The sequence below is a fragment of the Tachypleus tridentatus genome, chromosome 9, assembly GCF_004210375.1.
Source record: "Tachypleus tridentatus isolate NWPU-2018 chromosome 9, ASM421037v1, whole genome shotgun sequence".
Taxonomy (NCBI): Eukaryota; Metazoa; Arthropoda; class Merostomata; order Xiphosura; family Limulidae; genus Tachypleus; species Tachypleus tridentatus.
In genome coordinates, this window is record NC_134833.1 from 96,088,423 (window position 1) to 96,115,343 (window position 26,921).

At 32.7% G+C, this 26,921-nt stretch overlaps 1 protein-coding gene across 1 annotated transcript in view; it reads left to right on the top strand.

Moving 5' to 3' along the window:
* The first annotated feature begins 124 nt into the window (after positions 1 to 124).
* The window catches only part of LOC143225812 (uncharacterized), a 50,396-nt gene continuing 23,599 nt past the window's right edge, over positions 125 to 26,921 (top strand). Inside the window, exon 1 of the mRNA XM_076455855.1 lies at positions 125 to 421. Coding sequence (XP_076311970.1) covers positions 364 to 421 — 58 coding nt within the window. The 5' untranslated portion in view covers positions 125 to 363. The remainder of the gene's footprint in view (positions 422 to 26,921) is intronic.

The window sequence follows — 26,921 nt, forward strand, 5'->3', positions numbered from 1 at the left end:
TTGGTTTGTCTACCTAAATCAAGTGACCTCGATTTTCTGTGTGGAACTCGTTGTTTTATACTGAGCGTACGTAGGAGAGAGTCGGCTTGCTGGAAAAACATGAATAGCAGGTATATCTTGTGACCCCTGGTTGTGTTCCTGTAGTCTGTGCGGAGACAACTTCTAGTACAGGTGGGCCTTGTCTGCTGAGTTCTCTAACAGTGCCGTTACTGTCCTGTTCCAGTGAGTTAGTCGTACTGATAGCAAGTGGTCAGGGACATTGTTCGTTGTTAGGTTGGCCGGGTGGTGGGCCAAGTTGCCACTCGAAATCTCTTTAAATGAGCGTGCGCTAAGATAAGCGAAAGGAACGTTTCTACCATCTCAATGGCGAACATGACAAGGGCTTGTTTGGTATTAATTTTCACCTCGATCTTACAAACAGGTAAGAACAACCTAATTTTAAAATCTCTTGTTCGGACACACCTCGAAATCTAGAGCACAAACGAGAGGCTTCCGGGATAACAGTTTCCTTTCTTTGGTTCATGTCTGTATGTGTTTGTGCCGAAGAACGCTCGAGACTGTGGGTCTGTAGTTTAATTCTGTTTGAAGAAATAAACAGTGAAAACAATAGAGAAAAAACAAAGTACTCGAGCAATTATTGCATCTATGATTTTAGATACTATACAATTACTCACATGTAACACATCAACTAATTGTATTTCGTTATGCCAGTTTCACCCGAATAGAACATCAATGTCAGTTTCCTGTTTTATATAGAAAATGGACGTTTAATTTCTCGTTACATTCAAGTTCCGTTTGGAGTATTTTTCAACAGCGTTTTTAATGAATTGACGCATAAGTAAAAATCTTATATGAAGTTTGTTTCATGAAAATCACAGTTTATTTCCTCGTAACATAGTTTGACTGTGTCATTACCCTGTTAGAATCACACTGTGTGAAGTTGTTGACTTGAGACAGTTTTTAACACAGTTCTTCAACAGCTTTCAACTACAGCGTATTAGTTTGATATACTGTTCACAATAATTCGTGTTCAACGCGTCGGATCATTCACTAGTGTGAATATATCTTTCTCGAAATTCACGCACGGCTAAATGTGGTCTGCAGCTGTACTTACATACTCTCAAAGCTTGTGGTAAAGAACTTCGTACAGTTCGAAATAATAAATGCTCGTACAAAGCATCACTTACTTCAACATCAATCACGGCGTTTCAGTGTTTTTCAGCTTCCAAGCATTCGTTTGCTTCACACAAGACACACCGAAATATATTAAGTACCAGTTTAAGGCTGAAATACATTTTTTAATACATAAGATTTTTAATTTAATTTTTCAGGCTAATGTAAGTATGACCTATTCTTTATGCATGTTGATAGTTGCATAAATTTGGAACAAGTCATTAAGCTTCTTTATTGGCAAACTGTGTGGTAAGATTCTGGTTTTCTTTGTGGCTGAATAGTTCATCATAAGAAAGCATTGAAAATATGATTTTTCTAAACATTATTTTCACAGAGCAAGTTAAACAGAACATTAAAGTTGTTTTTCATATCTAATTAAGTTTCTTAAACGTTAATTATATGTTTGTTTTTTGAGCAAAGTTGCACTGAGCTATATGCTATGTTCACTCCGAGGATCGAAACTTAAACTTACCGCTTTCCCACGAAAGTCATTAACGTTAATAACTTGTCGCAGTTTAATTCACTTATTGCATGACTACAAGTAAAGTTCCCACTAATATTCATATCTAGTTTAACGTCTCCACGACCAAATGCTGTGTAGAATTGTACATTTAAAATATTTTCATAGTTTGTTCGCAAAATCTTTCAACCAGACTAGTAATACTTAATATACGATAGAATGTTAGGTTCTAATAACACATCCTCAGGGAACGATTTCATTGAATCATTATTATATTAAAAATTCATATCAATTTCCATAGTCAATAGCATATAAAGCGTGTGAAATATCGGGTAATTGTTGGCTCCCAGCAGCTGCGCTAATATAAGAAAGTTAGGAGTTTGTGAAAGAACGAAACTGATGCAACTGAGAAAGGCAGAGCTGTACAAGGGTAAACTGTGGCAGGTGCTACAGGGCAGATCTAACTCCAACAAAAATAACTGTGAGTAGGGCACATGTTGACGGGTACAAGGCTACAAATACCAGAGAATGTGCGCCTGCTGGTCGTGTTAGAAGAAGGGTCTAATGATTTTTCTTTTGGTTTGTGTTTCTTTAACATTTAATAGTAAACCTGTTTTAAACATTAAAAGCGCTGTAGTTAAAACATTTATTTTATTATATTTATTCTATATTAACACGTGACAAATGATAATAGTTTTTAACTTTCATAATTCCACAAGTCCAAAAGTGTTTATTCCAATGTGTTTTTTTTATTGATAAAGAGTGACTACTAAATGTACGACAGTTTCTCTTAATCATAGAGAGGTTAAAACATAGCGTTAATAAAATAAGTATCAGAGGGTATTAAAGAGAACGTGGTTACGTAAACTGATACACCGTAGGCATAACTAAAACGGCGAAATGTCACCCTCTCTTTTGAAACTAAAGTTACACTACTATTATGCACATATACATTATTGCCCCAAATCGCAGAAGTGCTTAAAGCAGACGATTAGAACCTGCTGTTGGTTTGAGACAATGTCCGCGCATGCGTAACGCATCGTATCTCGCTCGATTAGCCACTATACTTTTTCAATAATCATTATTGTGGAAGCGATTAGAAACAGGAAGAGAGAGAGAGAGAAGGGGTTGCAGTTATTTCACATACAGTTTTCTTCAATCCACACAGTTCTAAGACACGCCCTATTTAAGGACTGAAGGCCGTCTGAGAAGATTTTATCCTAATCAGAACGGAGTCGGTTTACACTTGTATATTTATATATATAGCTTTAAGCTGATAAGAGATTAACAAACCGACAGGCTTTTATTGATGGATTTCACACACCGTAAGAAACAATGCTGCATGTTCAAGAATACTTAATTCATACTAACTTGCACTGAGGCATGCCTATCTCCAAACGGCCGAAAATAGTTTATTATATGTGTAACTGTTGCTTCTCGTGTAAAATTTTACTGTAAGCTTATGCTGTATGTAAATTTTGCTTATTGTGTAAGATTTTACTGTAATTTATGATATGCGTAACTGTTTCTTTTCATGCAAAATTTTGTTGTAACCTTTACATTGTCTGAAAAGCAAAATTACACCAAGTATCACTTCAGTTCTCATGTTGTTATCGTTTATAAATCATATTATTTATTAGGTTATACGTAAAATATCTGGTTTGATTCTTCCGTAATTGGAATATATATATCCATATAGACGTTTGATCCTATATATAGGTGTAAATATTTATACACGTATATGCTTCTGTATATATATATATATGTATGTGTGTGTGTATGCGTGTGTCTATTTGTTTAAATGTCTATACAGTTACGTGTGTGTTTCTATATGCATAAATATTCATATACACTTGTATGCATGTGTATTTATTTATGTTGACAGCTTATAAAGGAACATTATTTTTGCTGACATAAATTAAAAACAAAACAGTGCGTTTATATGCAAATACTTTAAGAAATACACTCTTAATGATAAAAATATATATAAAATATTAATCGAACTATTACAAAACTAAGGCCTGTGTCTTCTTGTAACTTATATTGTGATGGCACACAACTCAAGGTTTAGGAGGATTCTTGGGAAAGTTTTAGGATACAATTATTCATTAATTGTTAGCTCACTTAAGATTAGCTGTTGTATGGATGTATTATAGGTACTTAGTCACTTTTAGCAGCTGTTCTACAAAGAAATCGTGTCCTTAATTCTACCATAATAAGCTTTTCTAACTCATTGCTGATCCATCGGAGAACAATACACTTTAGAATTAGTTCTTTGGACTGCAACTAAATGTACTGTAATGTTTGGTGTTACCATTCCATCATGATAGTAGTGTATCGGAATCCTGTAATGGAAATTCCCTTACCATTTTATCCATGATATACTATTGATTTATTCCTTTTTTTTTCGTTGCAATTTATTTTGGAATTTCAAACAGTTCTGGATATAACAAGTCAAGCAAAATTTATATCTTTATTAAATAGACTCTGTTGGGGTGAATGTTAAGGAGACAAGTCATCGTTTTGTGGTACTCTCAGAAGGCCGTCCTTGTTCTACTTTCTTAGTGAACTGCAATACTTTTATTCTGCCTCTAGGCAGCACTTGCCCGGTGTCTTCTATCTGCATGCATTTTCCATTAATAAAAAGTGCCCATCGACTTGATGTTTAATCGTTTATATTAATTTAAAATAAATATATCTCCACGCAGTGTACGAGTAGAAATGAATGCATGTTTTATTCAGTGTTAACTATTTATTCTAAAATATTTTTAGTAGAACGTTATTCATGCTTTTAGTTATTTGGGTAGCGGTATTTCAATAGTCTTTAAGATATATGTTTTTCGTTGTTGTTTGGTGTTTGCTGCGACTATCACTAGCACTCTTTTCATGGACTGTGAGATACATATTCCTCTTTCCCCAGTCATAAGAAATTAACCTCTAACATCGTATATCAAATAACAGCAGAGCTCACCTCAGTCATAAACGGACTCTGAATAACTAGAAAACAAATTATAGGATATAATAAAAACACTGGAAAATGTGTTATATTTATTTATAATTAACATGTAAGCCCGTTCCTTAGGTAAACACAAATCAAACTAATGTAAATCAACTCTAAGAAAGATGTATGATAAATACAGTCATGTGAAAAAGTTAGGACACCCTATGAAAGCCTGTGTATTTTTGTAACATTTTTGGATAAATAGATATTTAATCTCAATTTCAACAACATTGAGAGATTATAGGAATATAACTAACTAAACAATTAAAACTGCAGAAAAGACTTTTCAAGATCATCTGTAAATGTAATTCTACAAAAATGCATATTCTAACTGAGGAAAAATTTAGGACATCCTACCCCCTAATAGCTAATGTTACCCCCTTTGGCTGATATAACTGCAGTGAGGCGCTTCTTGTAGCCATCTACCAGTCTCTGACATCGGTCTGAAGAAAGTTTGCCCCACTCCTCAATGCAAAATTCTTTCAGCTGTGAGATGTTTGAGGGGTCTCTTGCATGTACAGCCCGTTTCAAGTCACCACACAGCATCTCAATGGGATTAAGATCTGGGCTTTGACTCAGCCATTCCAGGACTCTCCATTTCTTAGTTTTCAGCTATTCCTTGTTGGATTTACTGGTATGTTTTGGGTCATTGTTGTGTTGCAGGGTCCAGTTCCGCTTTAGCTTTAATTTTCGTACAGATGGTCTCACATGATCCTCCAGCACCCTCTGAAACACAGTAGAATTCATGATGGATTCTATGATTGTGAACTGTCCCAAGCATGCCCCAAACCATGACACTTCCACCTCCATGCTTCACAATTTCTATGAGGTTATTTTCCTCGAATGCTGTATTCGGTTTACGCCAAACATGTCCTCTGTTCTGGTGTCCAAATAACTCAATTTTGGATTCATCTGTCCAAAGAACATTATTCCAGAAGTCCTGGTCTTTGTCTACATTCTCTCTGGCAAACTTCAGTCTGGCCTTGATGTTTCTCTTAGAGAGCAAATGTTTCCTCCTTGCACACCTCCCATGCAAGTTAAACTTGTGCAGTCTCTTTTTGATTGTAGAGACATGCACTTTCACATCAACAATAGCCAGAGTCTGCTGTAGGCCCCGTGATGACATGTTAGGGTGTTTGGAGACCTCTTTTAACATCTTGCGGTCTGCTCTCGGGGTGAACTTACTTGGACGACTAGACCTGGGCATGTTGGCACTTGTTTTGAAAGCCCTCCACTTGTATTGTTGACTATTTTTCGGACAGTGAAATGGCTGATTTCAAAATCTTTTTGGATCTTTTTAAGTCCCTTATCAAACTCATAAGCTGCTAAAATTTTCTTTCTGAAGGCCTCAGACAGCTGTTTTGCTCTCACTATGGTGCTCACTCTCACTTCAACAGTCAGGAGCACACCAAACTAAATGTCTGAGGTTTAAATAGGGCAAACCTCATTCAAAATGCTGAGTAACGATCTTCTAATCATGTGCACCTGGTGTGATACACCTGTCTGTGAGTTGAGCCATTTTAAGTGGGAATAATTGTGGGGGTGTCCTAACTTTTTCCTCAGTTTGAATATGCATTTTTGTAAAATTACATTTACAGAAGATCTTGAAAAGTCTTTTCTTCAGTTTTAATTGTTTAGTTATATTCCTATAATCTCTCAGTATTGTTAAAATTGAGATTAAATATTTATATATCCAAAATGTTGCAAAAATACACAGGCTTTTATCGGGTGTCCTAACTTTTTCACTTGACTGTATATATACATGTAATAGATAATTCAAATATAAATACATTTCTGTAAATTAACATCAACAATGACACATGCTGTGAAATTAAAAATTAATTTTTCGTATGTTATGATCTCCAAGTTAAATGTCTGAGCTAGGCCAAGGCATGTTACACATATAAGCATGTCAACAAGTGTATAAAAGTTCTCGTCACATGAAAAAAAGTCTTCTATATGTATAATAGCTAAGCCGGCTAATCCTCCTTTAGTCATTGCGCTAAGAAGATAAGTACGAAGGCATGTAAATCAAGGTTCAGCTGTTACAGAACTCTCAATTTTCGTAATGTTAGATAGAACATACAGAAACTCGAATTCCTGGTAAATAATAATCATAAATAGTAAGGGAAAATGTCATTTGTATGTTTCGTCATAATCATGTCGTTCACAGACTGCCTTTTATACGATCTAAACTTGCGTCCTCACCAAGTCGACAGAACATGAGCTCAACTTTCCTCGCTATTAGTTGTAGTAATCACTCTCACGAATATACTTTTCACACGAGACTGGAAGTCGGTGATAATACAGGTGTCAGACATTTAGTTTTATGTATCCTATAAGTTATATTGTATTATAATTTTAATGTTACTTTAAGTAGCAGTATTTGTTAAAATGTCTAGTATATTATGTATCTAGATTTACAAGTTTTTCTTTTTCATTATTATACACTCATTATAGAAATTACTTTGAACTGTTAGCTTAATTTATGGATTTATAACTAACCCAGCACTCCTTAGCTATCCTAATCTCGTTTTATGTTATTGAGATTACACCCAAAAATATGGCTAATTCTTACGATACACAACTGATAACATAATGCATATTAATCATTATCAGTAAGAATAGTATATCAAATTATCTATGCGCATTTTTGGGTTATGTGTTTGTTCTGAATTATATAAGTATAATATTTTGATATTATATTTCGAAGAATACATAAACGTACAAATTAATATATAAACAGATCAGCTAATGAAATTGGAAGATAAGTCAAATTTGATTTTAAAACCACTGTATAAATATGTATCGAAAACTTTTATAATTATGCATTTAGTTTAGAAATAGTTGAAATTTTATGTGAATGACATTAAATGCTCGTTGAACAACAACATAAAGAAAGAAAGAAACATTTAAAAATCAAATTTTCCAGCTGTTACTTTATCAGCGAAGAATAATTTTCTTGAAATTTAAGCTTCAGAATAATTTGGGCTTCACTACTAGGTGACAATTTGAGTTCAACTTTAGTTCAGTAATAACACAATGCTCTACACTTTACATCAACTGTCCGAAAGCTACAATATGTGGATAGGAAAAAAGTGTGGTAGTGATCACTAGAAGGAAATAAATACGGATAGGCCATGTGCTTAGCCATAAAGATACAGCATCATAAAAGAGATGCTGTTCTGGATTCCTGTGAAGAAAAGAGGAAGAGCAAAAACAACATGGAAGAGATCAACTAAAGCCGAAATGAAAACCAAATAAAGTTGACCAGGGGACAGGACCAGGTAATGGATTGAGATAGAATACGCTGATGTGAAAAGCACTAGGTCAGTAAGTAATAAAGTCGTTGAATTGAAAACCCTGTGTCACTTGTATTTTTGAAAGTCATACAAAACTCAGTTGTTATCACGGTTACTAGATTATACCGATTATCAAAGTCTAGTTATTAATTAGCAGTTGTTGATTAATTAAATAATAATTATTAACTAGTTTCTATCCTTATTTTCGACTACTAATCTGCAGCCGTATATATTGGGAAGGACTATTTTCTGTGTTGATAGTGTCCAGGTCTTCTTAAGGGAAGTCTGGTAGGTCATCCGTTCTACAGGAGTCTATCCTATCGAAACAACTAACTATATGAAGATTTTCAAGAAGGTACCCAAGCTACAAACTCGTAAACTGTATGATATCTCATTGCCTTAACTATATACCGCAAGTACGCGACTCAGTTTATATCGCTATCACTAATTGTCACTCACCTTTATTTGTTTCCCTGCACTACAAGCTCAAAAACAAGGCAAGCAACTACCGTTAAGATACCAAACCAGAAAGTTACCAAGCCACTAAACTGTTCATCTTTCTTCTTCTTGTTTCAGTCGAGTTAACTCTGCAACTACTTTGTCACCAATGTCAGTTTAAACTTAAATCCACTTTGTGTTTCTGAGAGTGCGCTGTCATCGCTTAGCCGTAATAGATAGTAATAAGTTTTAAAATTCATAATTCTAATGTAAATGATGATATCTTTACCTCCTGAAGTTGGCTTTCTTACTGAAACTAACGTTCTTTTATAAAATGTGGGTGAAACAGGAATAACCAACTTATGACAGATGAATACAAGATGACTGTAGAATACTCGATGTTTTACACATCAATCAATCGATGTCTTTAGGATCCCAATATTATATGTAAAGTGCACGAATAAAGAAAATCAATACATATAATATCAAATTTTATTATACACATTCTTAGAACACACTAACTTTCAGTTAAGGGAAAACGTTATAAAACAAGAAGTAAAAACATTTTGTAAATGTAATATGATGTAGGGATGGCAGTGCCTCTCCCCCTAAAAATGTGAACAAGAATAGAGGGATGATACAGCTATGCCTAAATCATCCTTACATGACTTTCTATATTAAAATTTAATATTACTGTAAAATGCATACTTTACTTTATTATTACTGTAGTTGAAAGTTATATATTTCTGACCCTCAATATGCAAGTTGTTTATCATAATATCATGATCATGTCAGGGTAGGCATCAGTGTAGTGTAAGTAAGAGCTGTTATGTATTATAATTTATTATAGACGAGCCTCCGATTTATTATGTTACGTATACTATATCTTAAGGTTTCAAATAGTCGTAGATTTGAATCTGTCTTTAGAAGTTAATTAAATATTAATATGTTTCAACTTTAGGATATTTGCCAACAAAACTGACACACACAATTTCTTTCTTATTACAAATGTATTTTAATATACAAACAACAGTACAATTTCTAATAATGGTTATTACAAATAATGAGTTATATACAACACTTTTACAAACTTACAAACAATGCTGAAGTATTTACCCCGTCTAGAACTGAATATTTTATTGACGATCCAGGTCCACGACGAGCAAACTAATTCTGAGTTGATATTGTCACACACCTCGTTTAAGCTTGCTAGCTTGGTTGGCCTCACATCGCTGACTTTTTACCGATAACGATACTTAATGTCCTCGAAGAAATACTAACGTCCAAAGTTAATTCACTGAACTTGAATGGTTTCTAATGTTTGAATTATTTAAACGTTCCTGGTCCAATTCTGTAGCTTTCTGATCAATTTGCGTTAATCACAATTATAGTTTATAGCTTCCGAAACTTATAGACTGATTCTATCTGACTAGTAATATTAATAATGTTATTTGATGCATTGGTTTATATAGTTTAAAGCAACATTCTGCAATGTTCAACAATGTTCGAACACGAGCTCACGTTTTCGTAAGACAAATGTTCTTGATTCTTACTCTCTATAATTTTCTACAAATTTAGAGAATGCACTAGATATCCAATAATATACGTTACACGTATTAAAAACTATACTGAAACAAGAAATGTAGGTATTAAACTAAACGTGTAACGGTAAATCTGTTACAGAGCCTAGAACTTATGTACAAGGAAAATCAAGTTAGGTTTAAAATTATTACAAACTCTCGTTACGAGGTCGGTCGAAATTACCAATCTCGTAACCGTTTTAAATTCGTGAATACTGAAAATCACGTATTAATGATCTATATGTAGCTTTAAAATCCCTGTATTCTTGTTTGCATTATTATGGACACTACTATCCCTACATCAATTTACGTTTACAAAACTTTTTTATTACTTAATCTAAATGGATTAAAGCATAACAAATGATCAGATTATCAGATTATCAATACTAAGTAGTGTAAAGTATAACAAAGATTAGAGCTGATGTGAAGTTTGAAGACCTATTTCAAAATACCAGGTGAAACCCTCTCCATGTGTGTGTAGACAAAATTTTTAAAAATAAGAAAATTGTAGAAACTATCGTAATTTTGTTTAATCGCTTTTTAATTCAATAGAGCAATTTTGTCATATAGTGATATAAGTAAGTTGTTTTGATGGCCTGTAACAATTTTAGGCTCGTTTACTAGCTTCCTCTTGTATTTGAGACCAGTGGAAAATTACTTCACTTGTTTCCCTCTTTCTATGATCTTAAGAAACAACCATGTTACCTCCTTTTCAGTAGCCCCTGTGACACAGTGGTAAACCTATGAATTTACCACGCTAGAAACCGGATTTCGATACCCATGGTGTGGGAAAGCATAAATAACTCATTGTGTAGCTTTGTACTTAACTTCAAACAAACAAACTTTTTCCTTATTAATTATACTAAACCATAGCTAACCATGTTAACTGAACTAATGTAAAAATGGTCAGATTACCCTTTTTAGTATTAAGTACAGTAAATTATAACAAATGTCAAGTTACCCCATTTCAAGCGTTAAGTAGACTAACGTGATACCTTCATGACCGGTTGACTAAGATAACACATCATTTCAGTTCGTTTCATGTGAAGGTTGTTTTAAGTTTTATATAAATTGTCGTGAAATAGAGTATCTTTACAAACAGAATAAATAATGTTACAAAATACAGTATTTGATGTTATAACTGTAGGCCTATCTGTTTAAAGCTTCCTTCATCCTAATAGATCATATAAATATTATATACATGGTTACGGAATTTAAAATGTATCTTGTTGCTTACTTGTTGATGCTCCAGCCATCAATTTTATTTTTATTTCTGAACATCCAATAGTAAAGTTCATAGTGAAACTAACCATTTATCGCCGCTAACGTATCATTAATAATTATTTATAATTTTAAGCACAGTCTTCAGAAAACAATGTGAGGTTACTGCTTTATACCATAGTGGTGTTATTTTCAACATGAAAACTCCAAATATTGTTTTCTCTTATTAAATATATGTACATATTGAATATTAACTGTCAAAAATCACACTTAACTTTTTCATCTCTTACAGAGAGACTCAAAAACAAGGGAAAAACAACAATAACTATACTTCATAGCTGATTAAGATCAGCTATCCTTTAATATTTACTAAGACGGCGAATTTCTTGAATAATTCCTAAACTGTTTTAATGTTTTCTTTAATTAAGCAGGTTCGTTGAAATTATCTACTGAAAATGATTCAAAGTCTGGTCAACGTAAACGAAAAAAAAAGTTTCTTCCTTGGTGTTTCTAAACACTTTTACACTTTGTAGCTTGCAGATGTACGTTTATAGCCAGACTGACGTAAGAAACTACCCCCATTAGCTCAGTAGTCAGTCTAAGGGCTTATAACGATAAAATTCGCATTTCGATGTTCGCGGTTGGCACAGTAAAAATAGCCCATTGTGCTTAAAAACAAACTAACTAACGTAAAAACTAACTCACCTGTAGAAAGTAGTTCAATATGTATGGTAGCTAATGCAAATACATCATTAAAAGTGAAACAACACTGAGTGGTTCACTCTACCGAGTCCAAGAAACAACTGCATTCTTATCTATTTACTCGATGCTTGGCTGACTCCGTATAAGAACACACTAGAAAACTCTGATTTCAAATCCTTCAGAACTTTTCCAGGTGTCCCAGGCTTCTGCTTATCTTAACTTAATAATTACAGCTCTCAACTTACTCTAGCTGAAAACAAATTACAACATTAAAATATAACTTACTAGAATGTTTTCATACCTTTTAATACCATAAATAAACAAGTTTGTGACACCAAAGTGCTGTTTTTGTTTTATTAGACACACAATGTTTCGCTTTACAGCTCTTTCAGGAGCGTTCCACTAAATCACAAACCGTAACTGACAGTAAAAACTTTTTTTTCTTTTTAAGCTTTGTATTATTAGGTATGGTTTGTGTTTCGGTGGAACTATCCTAAAAAGCTGTAAAGCGAAACATAGAGTATCTAATTAAATAAAAACATCAACTTGATGTTATGAGATCGTTTATTTCAAGTATTAAAATGTTTTTATACACCAATATACATTAAATTAGTTATGTAATGTCTTTCATACCTCACTTACATTTCATATTTACAGATACATATAAATGTGTAGAGAAATAAGAACTAATAAACAGTATCCTATACATTTCAATAATACAATGCATCTTAATCATTTCTGTACCGTCCAGAAAGAGTAAAAGTATTTGACTTTTTCAGTTCCTCTATGCTTCAATGTAAGTTTGATATGTAAGGTTTATGATTAGGCATGACTTTTGTTTTAATGTTACTTGGAGAATTACCTACAGAGATCAAAGGGTAGAGTTCTCCCTCCCTGTCTGCCATGTTTTCTTAACTAACCTGTCATTGTACATCGCAGGTTATTTGGTTGTTGTCAAGCGTAAATCCACGCAATGAGCAATCTTTGTTCTACGTACCATGAGTATCGAATCCTGATTTTCAGTGTCGTAAGCCTGAGACTTACTGCTGAGTCACTGGGAAACATTGGAATTGAGATTTGAAAGCTTGCCAATCTTCTAAAAATAAAACAAAGAAAACAGTTTTTCTAAGGCACATTACTTATTTCATTTATTGCTATTTTAACTAAGTAAGCTTTTAACAAATTATGTTTGTCTTTGGTTTTAAAACGCGATGCATCAAACATCAGATTCTTCAGTAAATAGTAATAAGTGTTATTATTTCATAGCTGGTACACTTTACTTCATATGGAACAGAAAAGTCCAAGTTTTTCACTTTGGAAATGTAATAATCCTTGGAATGCTGCATTTTCTTTTCCTTTAGAAATTCCATTACTTGAATATTACCTAATATATCACCACACCAACTTGTGTCAGATGCATCCCAAGTAATGATGTCACCTGGCTTCTGAAAGTACCTTTAATTACATCATACTCTTCTGGATAAAATTTATTTTCATTAGCCTTCATAGACATACCTACTATTAAATATATGAAAGGAAAAAATAACTTGTTTTCAAATATACTTATGACACTTTAAGACACTAGTTCAAAGAAAAAACACTGAATAAAATTGTTTCTGGCTTTCAATCTCCGAAGACCAAAACGCGTTTAATAGTAACGACAATTATAAGATGATAGAAACTTAAAAGTTGAAGTATGTATAACGCCTAGTACTACCTAGTTCAACAGTGAAGTAACATTAATAAAAATAAATGGGAAAACCAGCTTTTCCAGCTACATTCTTCTCATTTGATTTTGGTTTCACTTCACCAATGGAAAACTCACAAAACCGGTAATTGTTCTTCTTAGAAGGCTTGTAGTATAACTACTCATTCATCTAGACGATAACCTGTTAATCAACAGACCAAAACAACACAAAAACACAACTATAACAACTGTATTTCATGATCACGTGGGACAAACCACTTCTAGAAATCACTAAGTAGGTTTCAGCTTTCAATATCTTTTGGAAAATGTGCATTTTTTTCACTAACTATGGCATTTCGAGATTCAAAAATTATAACAGAGCAAAGTACAATTTAGTATAGAGATTTTTCTCAAAGTACTAAAAGATAGTAACAACACCATGAAGCTCAACTTTTGTAGTTTATAGAAAACTAAAGATGATGCAACAGATCTAAAACAAAAGTTTTCACTCACATGAACTCAAACTACTATGAAAAGCTCTGTTCTCTGGCTTAGAAATGACTACTCGAACGTTTCAGGACAAAACATTAACATCCGAGCTTAAATATCAATTTCGTTTCTGTGTCCAGAGGACACCGATTCCCTGGCAGATATTTTATTCTATATTTAGAAGATAGCTGGCTGGTGAACATCAACCACACGTTTTAAGTTGATGACATACATAAAAAAACAAGCTAAAACCAAGAATTAAAGTTATTCTTAATTGTACTTATGTCACAAGTTTCATTGATTTCATTGTCTAAAAATAGACAGAAGGATATTTTCCAAATGGCATAATTTTGTTTTCTATGTTAGAAGATCTTTACCAAATTGAGAATTGTAGCCCATAAATTATTAATTCAAATTTCTTGTCTGAAACAAACATTAGTCATTTTTACATGACAGTTAACTACTTGACTTTTCTCTTTAATAGATTTGCCCCAAGTATTAGCTGCTTTTAGATGTTTCCATGGTAAGCTTGGGGGCTGATGAAGCTAAAATTGAAGGTTCGATTTCTAAAGTGAGCACAACAGCTTTGCACTTAGCAAAAAGGAGTTAGTTTCAGTACTCGAAATCCAAAACCAGAACTTATGATATGTGTGAATAAGTATGAGATCTTATGTAAAGTGCATAATACCTTGGGTTATGTCATTCAACACTATTCTAACTAATGTTCTCAATAAAACCTGCATGCTTTAAATTTTATTTTGATTTATAAATTGAAACACGTTTGAATAACAACATTTTATGAACAGATCTGTGGCAAAAACTTAAGTGTTTCTTATATCTTTCAAAGGAAAAGATCTATAATGGAATATATACTTTCACAAATTCAATATTTGGTAAAGATAGCAAACAGCTATTTATCAGTTTATCTAAATAATCTACTGGTTAAGCAAGTATTAACGTGCTATTTTTAGAATAATTTGATAGAAATAAAATTGGATATTCGACTTCGCAGTTTGCCTCTGAAGAAGAGGGGTTCATCTTTCGAAAGCACTCAGGTTATAAGGGTTTAATTGATTTCTGTAGAGACTTCTTGAAGCTACGTATTTTTCTAGTATCAGAAATTAACCAAGCATATGCTCCAAAACCTCGAGAAAAATAAATCCCCAACTCCGCCATATACGTTTTAAAAAATCGTAAACTCCATAATGATCAAATTCAGCTTCATAACAAAACTCACCTATGAAGAAACATTTACAAAAGCTACTGATCCCAACCAGCAGTTAAACGATAAGCTAGAAGACCTCTTGTAGGCAGAGCACAAATAACTCGTTGTGTGGCTTTGTGCTCAACACCAAACAAAAACAAATACAACAATTACAATAGCGACAAGAAAAACATAGGATCTGTTCGACAACTACAACAAGTACTTGTAACACAGTAGCGTTAAAAACGTTTTCTAGATTTTGTTCTACAATAAAGAAAACAATAATTACATCGTTGTAGTGACACTCCAAACGTTGTCCAGCTTCTGCCATTAGATGTATACAATTTTTAAATTTCATTAAAATGATTAGATACGTGACAAATTAGAACAAATATAAAAACGCTGGTCTATATGCTCAGCCTCCTTTTTCAGTAAAATAAACTGTGAAAGAAAAATATTAAATAAAATAGAAAATCAAACACCAATTTTTTTAGATTAAAATACGTAAAATAATAATATAAGCAGTGAAGTCAAAGTCCTTACCTTAGGTTCCACTGGCGATTAAAATACATCCACTAACTAATGAACAAAGGAAATGTAATTCTAACAATATCAGAGCTACTTCTACTCTTAGAATACTGAAACTTATTCATATACTGTAAATATAAATAACCCTACTTCACTGCTCGCCCTTAACTAAATGAAAGTAATGGTATCTTACGTTGAAGTAAGACATATGCTTACAGGAGGACTTCATGAGTTTCTCTTAAACGAGAAAATATAAAATGAACGTTGCACACTCAAAATTGCACATAAAATTATACTATGAGAGCGTTAGGAGTTCTTGCATTAAACTAATTCACAACTGAATAATCTATGTAAAATATGCCACAAATCCAGTAACATCTGACAAAATGTCTCACAATCTGCTCAATGCCCAAATATAATCCACTGAAAATCTAGTTAATTCTTTGTGAAATCTCCTCTACCAGGTCTCAACACTGTCACAAATGCTGCAATAAACTTTTAAGTTTTTGTCTCAGTAATCAGCCAATGGCCAATGAAAATTACGGAGGAACTTATCTGATTTACTGACTGGAGTAACTGGGCTTGCTAATTAACAAGCATGTTGTTTGTTCTGCTAGAAAATCAGAGAAAGAAGCATCTAATCCCCACTTGACCCAGTTAACCCCTGCGGAAAGATAAAACTAGAAACAAGCTCGAGTAACTATGTATTTCAACTTGAGTAACTATAAAAAAATGACAAGATTTTGTGAACTTAAACTATTATATGGCAACAGATCACTAACCTTTTTGTATAGTAGATTACAAATGAACTATACAACTCAGAAAGCAAATATTGCTACAAATGAACATTTATTTATTTCAATTATCTTTAGAAAATAATATATTTAAGTTAATAATACAGAAATACGATTAGACATTAATATACTAAACAAGTACGATTTCCAATGTAATTTTTATTGTGTCTCGTGTGTGTTGTTAAATCAGGCATATACATAAACACTATAATTTAACCTATTCCCTCCAGCATTTACCTTTATATTTGCTTACAACAATACATTCTATACCTGCATTGTTACACTTTTATGGTCTCTTGCAAACTTTCTTCCCAACACAAACATTCAAGTTGTAACTTCTTATAAAATCATAGTTCACAGAGACAAGTAATTATTTTTAGTGGATTCATTTAGGCAACTCTGGTTTGAAAATAATCAAGAGTTCCCAGATATCACCTTCTGAATAAGGGTAACTTTTGTTAGAGACATTTTATTCATGATTCTATATTTTTATACAAAAAACAAATCTTTTATTCTTTCATTCGCACCCTTATTCTCATTGTTGGTGTCACATCAAACTACAACTTTTTGTGCTCACGCATGTTTGTTCATCAAGGCGATTTATGGAAGTTGATAACAAAATAAACATAGTGTTGGCTTCTTGAAACAGGAGGAATTGTTTCGTTTACTGGCAGATCATTTAATGAATGTCACTATTACTAAGAAACAAGTGTTAATACTCAAGATACACCTATTTGTAGTCCAAGAGAAATAAAACATCACGATTTGTTATTTGTTATTATAAAGAAACAAATAGAAAAGCCTTTGTCCAGGCTACAGAATCATTCTCATCCAACTATAGAAATCGATGTTAATGTGTTGCTTATGTTTCATAAGATGATTATTTGAGAAATTTTTATTTAATCTGGTTTAGACAAGTACCTAAGATACATTGCTGTCCATAACACTATGTGAATGATTTTGCCTGTAAAAACATATGCCCTTATATTTTTCCATGTATTAATTGAATGAAACTCACGTCTTATTTTCCTGATAATGGCATCATAATGTACAGAGACTTCGAATGTAAATTATTGCATTTTTTACACGACTTAGTTGTCTATTTTTCACCCGAGTAGTTTTTTTGTGGTTATTAAATATACTTAAGAGTCTACGAAAAAGACAGTGCTACACATCCTACCACGGCATGTTCTCAAAGCTATGAAAACCTGTGGTTTGCAGAGGTTTGAGAACAACAAAAACTAATAAAATAATTTTTTTTGAATAATTGAAATATAGCCATGAATAAGACAGATAAAGAAGTACTTTTAAATGTATATTTATTATTTCAAATGTTTTTTGGTAAAAATTATTCGACAACACAATGATTTAACGAATAATAGAGGCTACACCTAAAAGTGTGGTTTTTCTAAGCCTTATGGTACATAGATACTATAACTTTTTGTCTTCTTGTCATTTGGAGTTTTATCAGTAGAAAAACTCTTTGAGAAAGTGGTCAAGGAAATCTACTGATAGCTCTATTATTAATGGTCCTGGCCTCTTCAGCAGGTTGAATTTACGCTAGCAAATTCTTCCATTTAAATTACCAAATTTGTCGTTCTCTCATTTATATACTTCTAAAGATGATCACATTCAATCTTTGATGATCTTTGACCTGTTCTTCTAAATCATGTAAACCATATCATCGACTCTTATCAGTTTAAAATATGGCCCTTCTCAATATCTAATTAGTTTGAAGATTGTCATTTCTTGCAGCTTGGGTGGTACAGTCAGACCAAGTCTTATCAGCATTAACATCATAGCAACTTTTCATTTTATGATTAATCTAACTTAAGTCTTTCCTGGATGAAGTGATATATGACATCAATGATATTCCTTAACCTCTTTTCATATTCTTTGTCAGATATTGCCGAGCGATTATCTTCAGGATGTAAGCACTTAAGATTCAATGACACCTTCAGTTTTCTCCTAAACATTACTGATGATGGCATGTCGCCTAATAGTAAAATGTACTACCATTCAATAACTCAAAATCAGCAGTGGAAGATCTTGATTCCACATTTTTTACGTTCATGCACATAAACAACTAATTTATTTTAAAAAATACTGTTCTATACTTCTATCTTTATACCAGAAGGCTAAAGAGGCATTATCCTGGTTTGTTTGTTTCTTCACTTTAAATATGTAACACATTTCCATAAACAAGGTTGGTTCAAAGTAAAATTCCATAAGATTCTCAAATTGTAAAACAATTTCATTGAGATTCTTCCTTACAGAACTGTTGCTTTCTGGTTAGGAGCAGAATAAGAATCTGGCCATTTAGTGAAATAATCCACTACCTCTACCATGATATATTTACTTTCATTGTTTTGTGGTAAAGGATAAATCACCTCAATAGCAACTATATCCAGTGGTACTTAAATATAATATTGCTGTAACAGCTCATGCTGTTTCTTTCATGGACTGTTTCACTCATAGTGTTTTGTGGTATAAAACAAATCACATCAGCACTATAGTATTTAAAGGTGAAACCAATTTTCTACAGAACTCCAGTATCTAATCCAATATAAATATTCTTTTATTCCCAGTGTATTGTTAGTACCTAAATATTCAGCTTGTGGAGACTACAAAAGTCATTATGAATGTAGATACTGTGTAAAGTGTCAACTGTAGCCATTGTTTCTCTTCACAAGCATCTTCCCTTTCCAACATAACAAACACCTTAATGGGAATACTGAATCCCACTAAGCCCAGTACATTTTTATCTTTGGACTACATGAAGCAGCTTTTTTCTGACGAAGGATTTCTGCGCTATTCTTGACGCACAATATAAAATAACTCGTATCTTTTACCTGAGCATTTCTCAGGTAAGGGTTAAACCACATTAATTTTTCATCATCATTTATGAATGCCCATTTTGTCTTTACTTTGTACTTTGGATTGGTTTTATTTTCCCAGTGTTTACGTTTTTCATTAAAATATGGTCTTTGGGATAGTGCATCATAATTTCCAGAGTTATATTGAAGATAATATATAATGTTTAAATAGTAGCTCTGAAGTTCCTGAAGTTATTTCGCTATTTGACTTTCTGGATTGTAAAAATTAATCAGCTGTTTTAATTCTGCATGATATATCTGGGATGTAAATGTTTGACATGTGAGTAAAGATGTAAAAGACTGGAAGCTCGAAGAATACTTATTAGCTGTTTCCAAGTTACACAATTCCTCCTTTCTGCAACTTTCACTACCTTGCTATAATAAGCAAGCGTATGTTCTTTTTTACTTTGTATTTGTGATAATACTGTTCCCAATGAAAAGTCGATTGCATCTGTATCTAATATGACTAGATCTTTCAGGGCTGGATATGCTGATATGGGGAAAATATTAATTGTTTATTTCTTCGGTTTATTCAATACTTATTCACAACCGACATTCTAATAAAACCTCTTTGCTTGCTATGTCTTCCAAGAAACTCACCCCTTGGAAAAGCAATTCACACTTGTTGGAATTCAGCTTAAAATCTTCTTTGCATAGTTAACCCAGAACTTTCCTTAGCCTATGATGACAAGTATTAAGAAATATCTATCCACATGTGATTATGACATCCAAGTAAATGAGTATGACATTCTATTTGCCGGGTATTCCAGAGAGAAAGCACACTCCATTATAATTAGATGTAGCATAGCATCACAGACTTCATGTGTTCAGAGTAGACTTAAAATTTCTTTAGATCACTTTTTTAATTCAGTGAAAGTTTACATTTTGTAATGTATAGTTTCATTTTATACAGACATGAATATATGGTGAAATTATTAACTCAGAACCACCTTAATAATACTGATATAAATGCTTATAGATACTTATTAAATTTTCAATAATAGGATTGAAATGTTCTTTAATATGCTGATCCAAATGATGTGTGATTGAGCCTCATATTCTGGTCCATTGAAATAATAAATATATTGAAACAAAACAGTAGAACTGAAATTGTTGAATTTTCTTTTATCTTGAAAGAGTCTTCAGTTCTCAGTATAGGTTTTAAGCCCATACACACTGAAACCTTTCATCAACCGACCTATTTTATTCATCTATGAAGGCAAATTCCCACCTGTCATTACAAAATTGTCTTCCCATCAACAAAACATCATACTCACAAACTTCTTTCTTTAAATTATAAACTTCTTATCTCATTTCAGGGACATAGATTATCTGAATTGAGCTTTAACCTATAAGTCCAACTAATGATTATGTCTAATTATCTTTTTCCTGTTCCTTTGATCTGATTGAACTCTGATACTAATTCTTTGGATATTGTCTCTTGAGTTCATTAAAAACTGTAAATTCATTAATATCTTGGATGTAATTACCATGATTTCCACACTTATAAAAGTTCCCTTATTTTGAAATTCTTTAGAGAAGTTTTATTCCCTACAGACGTTTTTTCTTCAGGTCCACAAGAATTATTCCTTCCAATAATATCTAAAATCATACTGAAGTGTTTGGCTCAAATACGCCTCATTCACTAGATGAAAATTGTTTGATAATAAGTTCTAGTATAAGCACTTACCCTGATAAATAATTACCCTCCTATTTGTCTCTGAAAGTTCACCTTCTAGATCTGTAGTTTTTGAGCAGAGCACAGGCATTTCCAAATCATAGACTCTTAAGCTATTTAAAGCTAGGATTACCTTGAATCTATTTCTCTGCAACAAGTCAGGATATATGAATCAGGCTAAAGCAGAGTAGGTGTAAATCTTTAAAGGAAATTCCCCACTTACCAATGTAACTTTAAAGCTACAGATAAATAACTGAAGGCATCAACTATAACTTATAGGATGATCATATCAAAGAGTATTGATACATCACCTCCACTTGACAACATTCTAGAAGAAGTGAAAGATTAGTTAGACAACTAGCTATAAAATGAACGATGTGTAACAGAAAATAGTAGGTGTTTCAGCTGTAACTTAAATAACATATTGCTGAGAACTGTAGAGAAACTGCAAAATGTAAAGATGCACGAGAAGTACTTTTACCTCAAAGAACATTATCAGTATTCATCTTTGAGGATATAAAATTCTGATGTCAAACCCTTACGTAAGAACAGCTTACTATCTCACTTATAAGACTTGTATGACTAGAGCTGTGAAGGTTATACAACTGATCAGTACTGGCAGTTGCATAACTTGCTCATGGAATACTAAGACAACTTCTCCAGTGAGATTCTTGACTTTAGCTAAACAAGTAAAATGTCTCACAAAATTGACACAAGAAAGTCATCCCCATTATGACAGTTAGCCAGACACTTTACGATTGCAAAACAGGTTGAAGCTTTCAAAGAAATAGAAGCCACGAAGGATTAAGAGAGGTAAAACCAAGTGGTACTGTTCTTTGCCGATTTTGCTTATGAAGAATAGTAAATTCACAAGGATCTGTGTGGCCCACAAGAATGTGAATAAAGATAAAAAGAAGGATACCAACCAACTGCTAAGATTTACCCTAGTTTGAACTCTCTATTTGGATGAAAATGATTTTCAATATTGAATCTTAAGAATGGATATTGGTAGGTGCATGTCAACAACCAAGTTAAAAAGAAGAAAACCTTATCACAAGAAGCGGATTGTGACAATTTGTTGTATTACCATTTGATTATTTAATGCTTTTACAACATTCTGAACTACTCTGAAACTTCGCACTTATCCACTTCGATTACATAAGCACAAAAGAGAAGACCTTTGATAATGCTTAGAAAACATAAGGAATCTTAAGCTGCATCCCAATAAGTTTGAATTATTTCATCAGCAGGTGAGTTTTCGGGAATACCTAGTGAGCAGATATAAAGTCTCTACAGATCCAGTGAAGACTAAATCTTTCCAAAATTGGCCTACAGCAAAGACCTTGAGTGAATATTATGTAGTTAGGTGTAATATAAACTTGGTTGAAGTTGAAAAAATGTGAGAAACAGATGGCATTTCGTGAGACTCTAAGGAACTGGGGGAATATATTACAGCTAGTTACTAGAAAAATGTGTAGATACAGTGGCCACCTTTCTAAGTTCAGCCAGTATGGAGACTAAAAGATTTCATACAGTTGAAAAACATAGTAATCAATATACAAGAAATAGGTGCCGTGTGGCTTTGAAAGAAAAGAAAAATAGGAGATGTAAAGGAGAACAAACAAAGCAGAAGAAGTGAAGGAAGAAAGCGATATGTTGCCAATAAGAAACAAAACTTATTTCTAAATTGATGTATTATTAAGTACCATCAATTCCATATAGAAGTGAGTACATCCTGAATAAAATTGATGGACATAAAAAGGGCTAACAAAGTGTAATTATAGTATGATTGTAAGAGGATAATAAGAAGATTTCCTAGATTATACTCTTGTTATTATTATTTTGTGAGATGTTTCTCTGACATAGTTTTTCTCTATACATATTACTTGAAAAACCAATAAATGTTATTGGATTACTGATTATAAAAAGGCATTCAACAAACTGGAGAATGAATTGACGGATACGCTGGTTTTGGCATATCTAAAGCTGTATGATTCATTCATTTTATATACAGATGTTATTGAGAGCAGTGTTATCACAAGTTAAACATAGAAAAAAACGTGACTGGCTATTATAAGTACTAAAAAACTTGAAGAGATTATAAGTGTTGTTTAACATTTAAGTAACTTCCATCATTATGTATAAGAAAAACGTTTATGCACTACCAGATCATGTAGATTGAAATGGTTGGTGAATTTTCATAATTCAGAAGACTAGACAGCAAAATGACTCTACAAACTCCGAGAATACAGATTTGACATCATGCATCACCATAAATGTAACTATGCATTATCCCAAACACCATGCATAAATGAAGATTGAAAAGAGGAAAGTAAAAGATAATTAAGATAACAAATAGTCCATGATATTATATCCACAAGTTACGATAAGGAACTATAGGGGTTTAACAGAAAAGTTTTGTCAGAAAAGTTATTAAGCAAAAAATACGAGGTTAAGACTATTTATTCAGTAGCTTACAAATAGTGTAAAAAGAACTTCATGTCAAACAGCTGCTCCATACAGCCTAAAAAAATATAGGCATGGTGACAATCCTTATGCTTAGAAGAAGGTTTATTGTGTTAAAAATGGGAAAATACGAGTAGACAACAACACTTTCCACGGCTGGCGCTTCCCAAAAATATACACTCTGAAGCACTTTACCTTCCTCACATCCTTCCAATAGCTTAACACTTGGGTCTTTAGAAGAAGTCTGAGTGATAAGGAAATAATTCGAAAGTGCAAGGCTCTGCATAAAATATCTAAACTCTACTGTGAAGGAATTGATCTAAAAAAGAAACAACATAAGTAACAACGTCATAACTGTGTTGGAATACCACTTAATAGAGTTGCTGTTGATGTGTTAGGTACTCTACCACAGAGTAATAATTAAAGTAGATATATCATGGCTGTGATGGACTGTTTCAAATGACCAGAAGTATATTCTGTTTTAATCCAGTAAACAGAAGCTCTTAAACGGAAAGTCGTAAGTGAATTTGTCTCAATATATTGGTGTGTCTGTGGAATTTCACTAAGTTCAGGGGAAGAAATATAGAGCAGACTTGTTTGCAAAAATGTGTCAGATCCTGGGGATTAAAAATATCAGGACAACATCTCATTATTTACCTTCTGAAATCATAATAATGAAATACAATAACACAGTGTTAAAGTAATCAAACAAGTATGAAGATAAATATCAGATAACTTATGACAGCATATAGTGAGATACAACTGCACACTGTGAAAGCAGTCAAACATGTATGACGATGAACATCCAAAAACGTGGAATCAATATCTTATATTGCTGTTGATGAGCTATGGGACAGTAATACCTAAACATAGAAAAAACACGCCATCATCAATAATATTCAAGAGAGAACTTAAATTGCCTTTGGACTTCCTGTACTCTCATCTAGAGAATAATGAGTTAGAAAAGTTTCACACAAAATATGTGGGAGATCAAGGAACACTGTTTGTACCATACATGATATTATTAGAGAAATACTCAACTCATTCAGTCGTAAAATGAAAATTTATCATGCTGTTAATAAAAATTGTTTCATAGAGGTGACATGATACGGTTGTATAGCCATTACTACAAGAAAAAGCAAACTCCAAAGCTAATTAGATGCTGGGTGGTGTCATATTGTGTGAAAAACATCAGTGATGTGCTTTACAAAACTCATAATCCAAACACAAATGTCTTCTTTGGAAGTTTGTTGTTGAGAGAATAGCAACTGGTAACCCCAGAATAGAAATTGTCAGTGGTAATACAACATGCTGAAGAGGTGAGATCCTGCCAAAACTATTTCCAGTATATTCATTCGATCATCTATGCAGGAAAAACTCCCCTAGCAAGAGGATGGTAAATAAGAAGAAAAAAGATGACACTATCCGATTTATATATCTTGATTTGGTTTGTTTTAAACTTCTAAGTTAAACGTAAACGAGGGCTATCTGCACTAGCCATCCCTATTTTAGGAGTGAAAGAGAGAGGGAAGGCAGCTATTTATCACCACGACCCATTAACTCTTGGGTGTTTTTTTACCAACAAATAGTTGGATTGACCATTACTTAACAACGCCCCCACAGCTGAATAAGCGAGCACGTTTGGTATGACGAGATTCGAACCCACGACCCTCCGATTGCAAGTCAAGTGCAATATTGTTACGATACAATCTACTCTAATTTCTTAGTCGCTAGAGAAATCTGTGGGTCGTAATGATAACGTCAGGTCAAAGAGTTGAATAAAACAGGCTTAAAAAATTCTAAAAAGTTTCATGTCACAGTTTCTAGTAAAGTTGAGAATAGACTAATATATACGAGGATCAATAAAGTACCTAAAATATAGTTAAGAAGACAATGGGTTTTCTAACTAGTAAAAAGAATCAGTCAGTGTGTGTTTTCGATTTTAGTAAAGTATTTAGAAAAATTTTTACGTAGAGGAGCGAACAACGTTTCGACCTTCTTCGATGTACCTGACGATGACTGAAGAAGATCGAAACGTTGTTCGCTCCTCTACGTAAAAAAAATTTTTTCAACCCAAACGAGCCGTTTTTACATATATGTAATATAAACTTCTCTCCTGGCGCTTCACGTTGGTTATATTTATAGGCGTGAGGAGAGTTTCTAGAAATTTCACGCTGAAAAACAACACTTATGATACACTGGTGTTAACGTACACACACATATTGTTGATTCTTACACTCGAGCATTTTTCTACTTTAATGAATAGGCGGGAAATTCATAATAGAGATTTAATGGTATAATTTATGTCCATTTCTAGACATATATTTCACTTAAACGAACATCGTTACTAAAATAGATGTATAATTGTAAATTTGTCACATCTCCCTCCTTAGAAACTGGCGTTAGATAGTGTTCAAAATAAATAAGTGTTTCTGCTCAAAAATTTATAAAATAGATTTGTTGTTATTGTTTGTTTGTTTTCAACTGACACAAGCTTTCCCTAGCAGTGACGAACAGATTGTGAAAAATTATGTAAATTAACTAGTCATATGAGATGTAATTTCATGGCCTAATCACTTACTAAAATCCCTTCCTTGATCTTAAAATAGTAGGTTCACGAGATACAGTTGAAACGAGTTACTGCTGCTTCTTACTTGATATTGTTATTAATCTTGAGATGTAGTTTAATTTTGTTTGATTTTTTTTCTTCTTCTGGTTCTTTTTCTAACTCCTTAATTTATTGAAATTAATAACACTTATATTTATGTTCTATTCTTTATTAACATTTCTATCAAGTCCTGACCATTCACAAATTTAATAACTGTTTCTTTACAAGTAATGAAACTCTATTTTAATTATTTGTAAATTTTATTTTGGATTTTTATCGTTGCTACAGTTTAATAATTTTTGTTGCTTTTTTATCTGTTGTTAGTATCATAATTTATCACGGACGAGTCTTCGATTTGTTATATTACGTTCGTTACGTGTTATAGTTTCAAATAATCGTAAATTTGAATGTAGCAGTTAATTAAATGCTAATATGTATCAAATACATGGTTTTGCCAACAAGATCAGCACATACACGTTTCTTTTTTAACACAAATATATTTTGACATACAAATAAAAAATAATACAATTTATAATACCAGTTATTACAAACTTACAGACAATACTGATTCTTATATGATTATATCCAGTCTAGAAATTAGTATTTTATGAACGATTCAGATCCACGACGAACAGATTACATCTGAGTTAATATTGTTACACCTCAGTGATGTCGAGAATATATATAAAATATTTTCTCAACCCAAACGAGCCG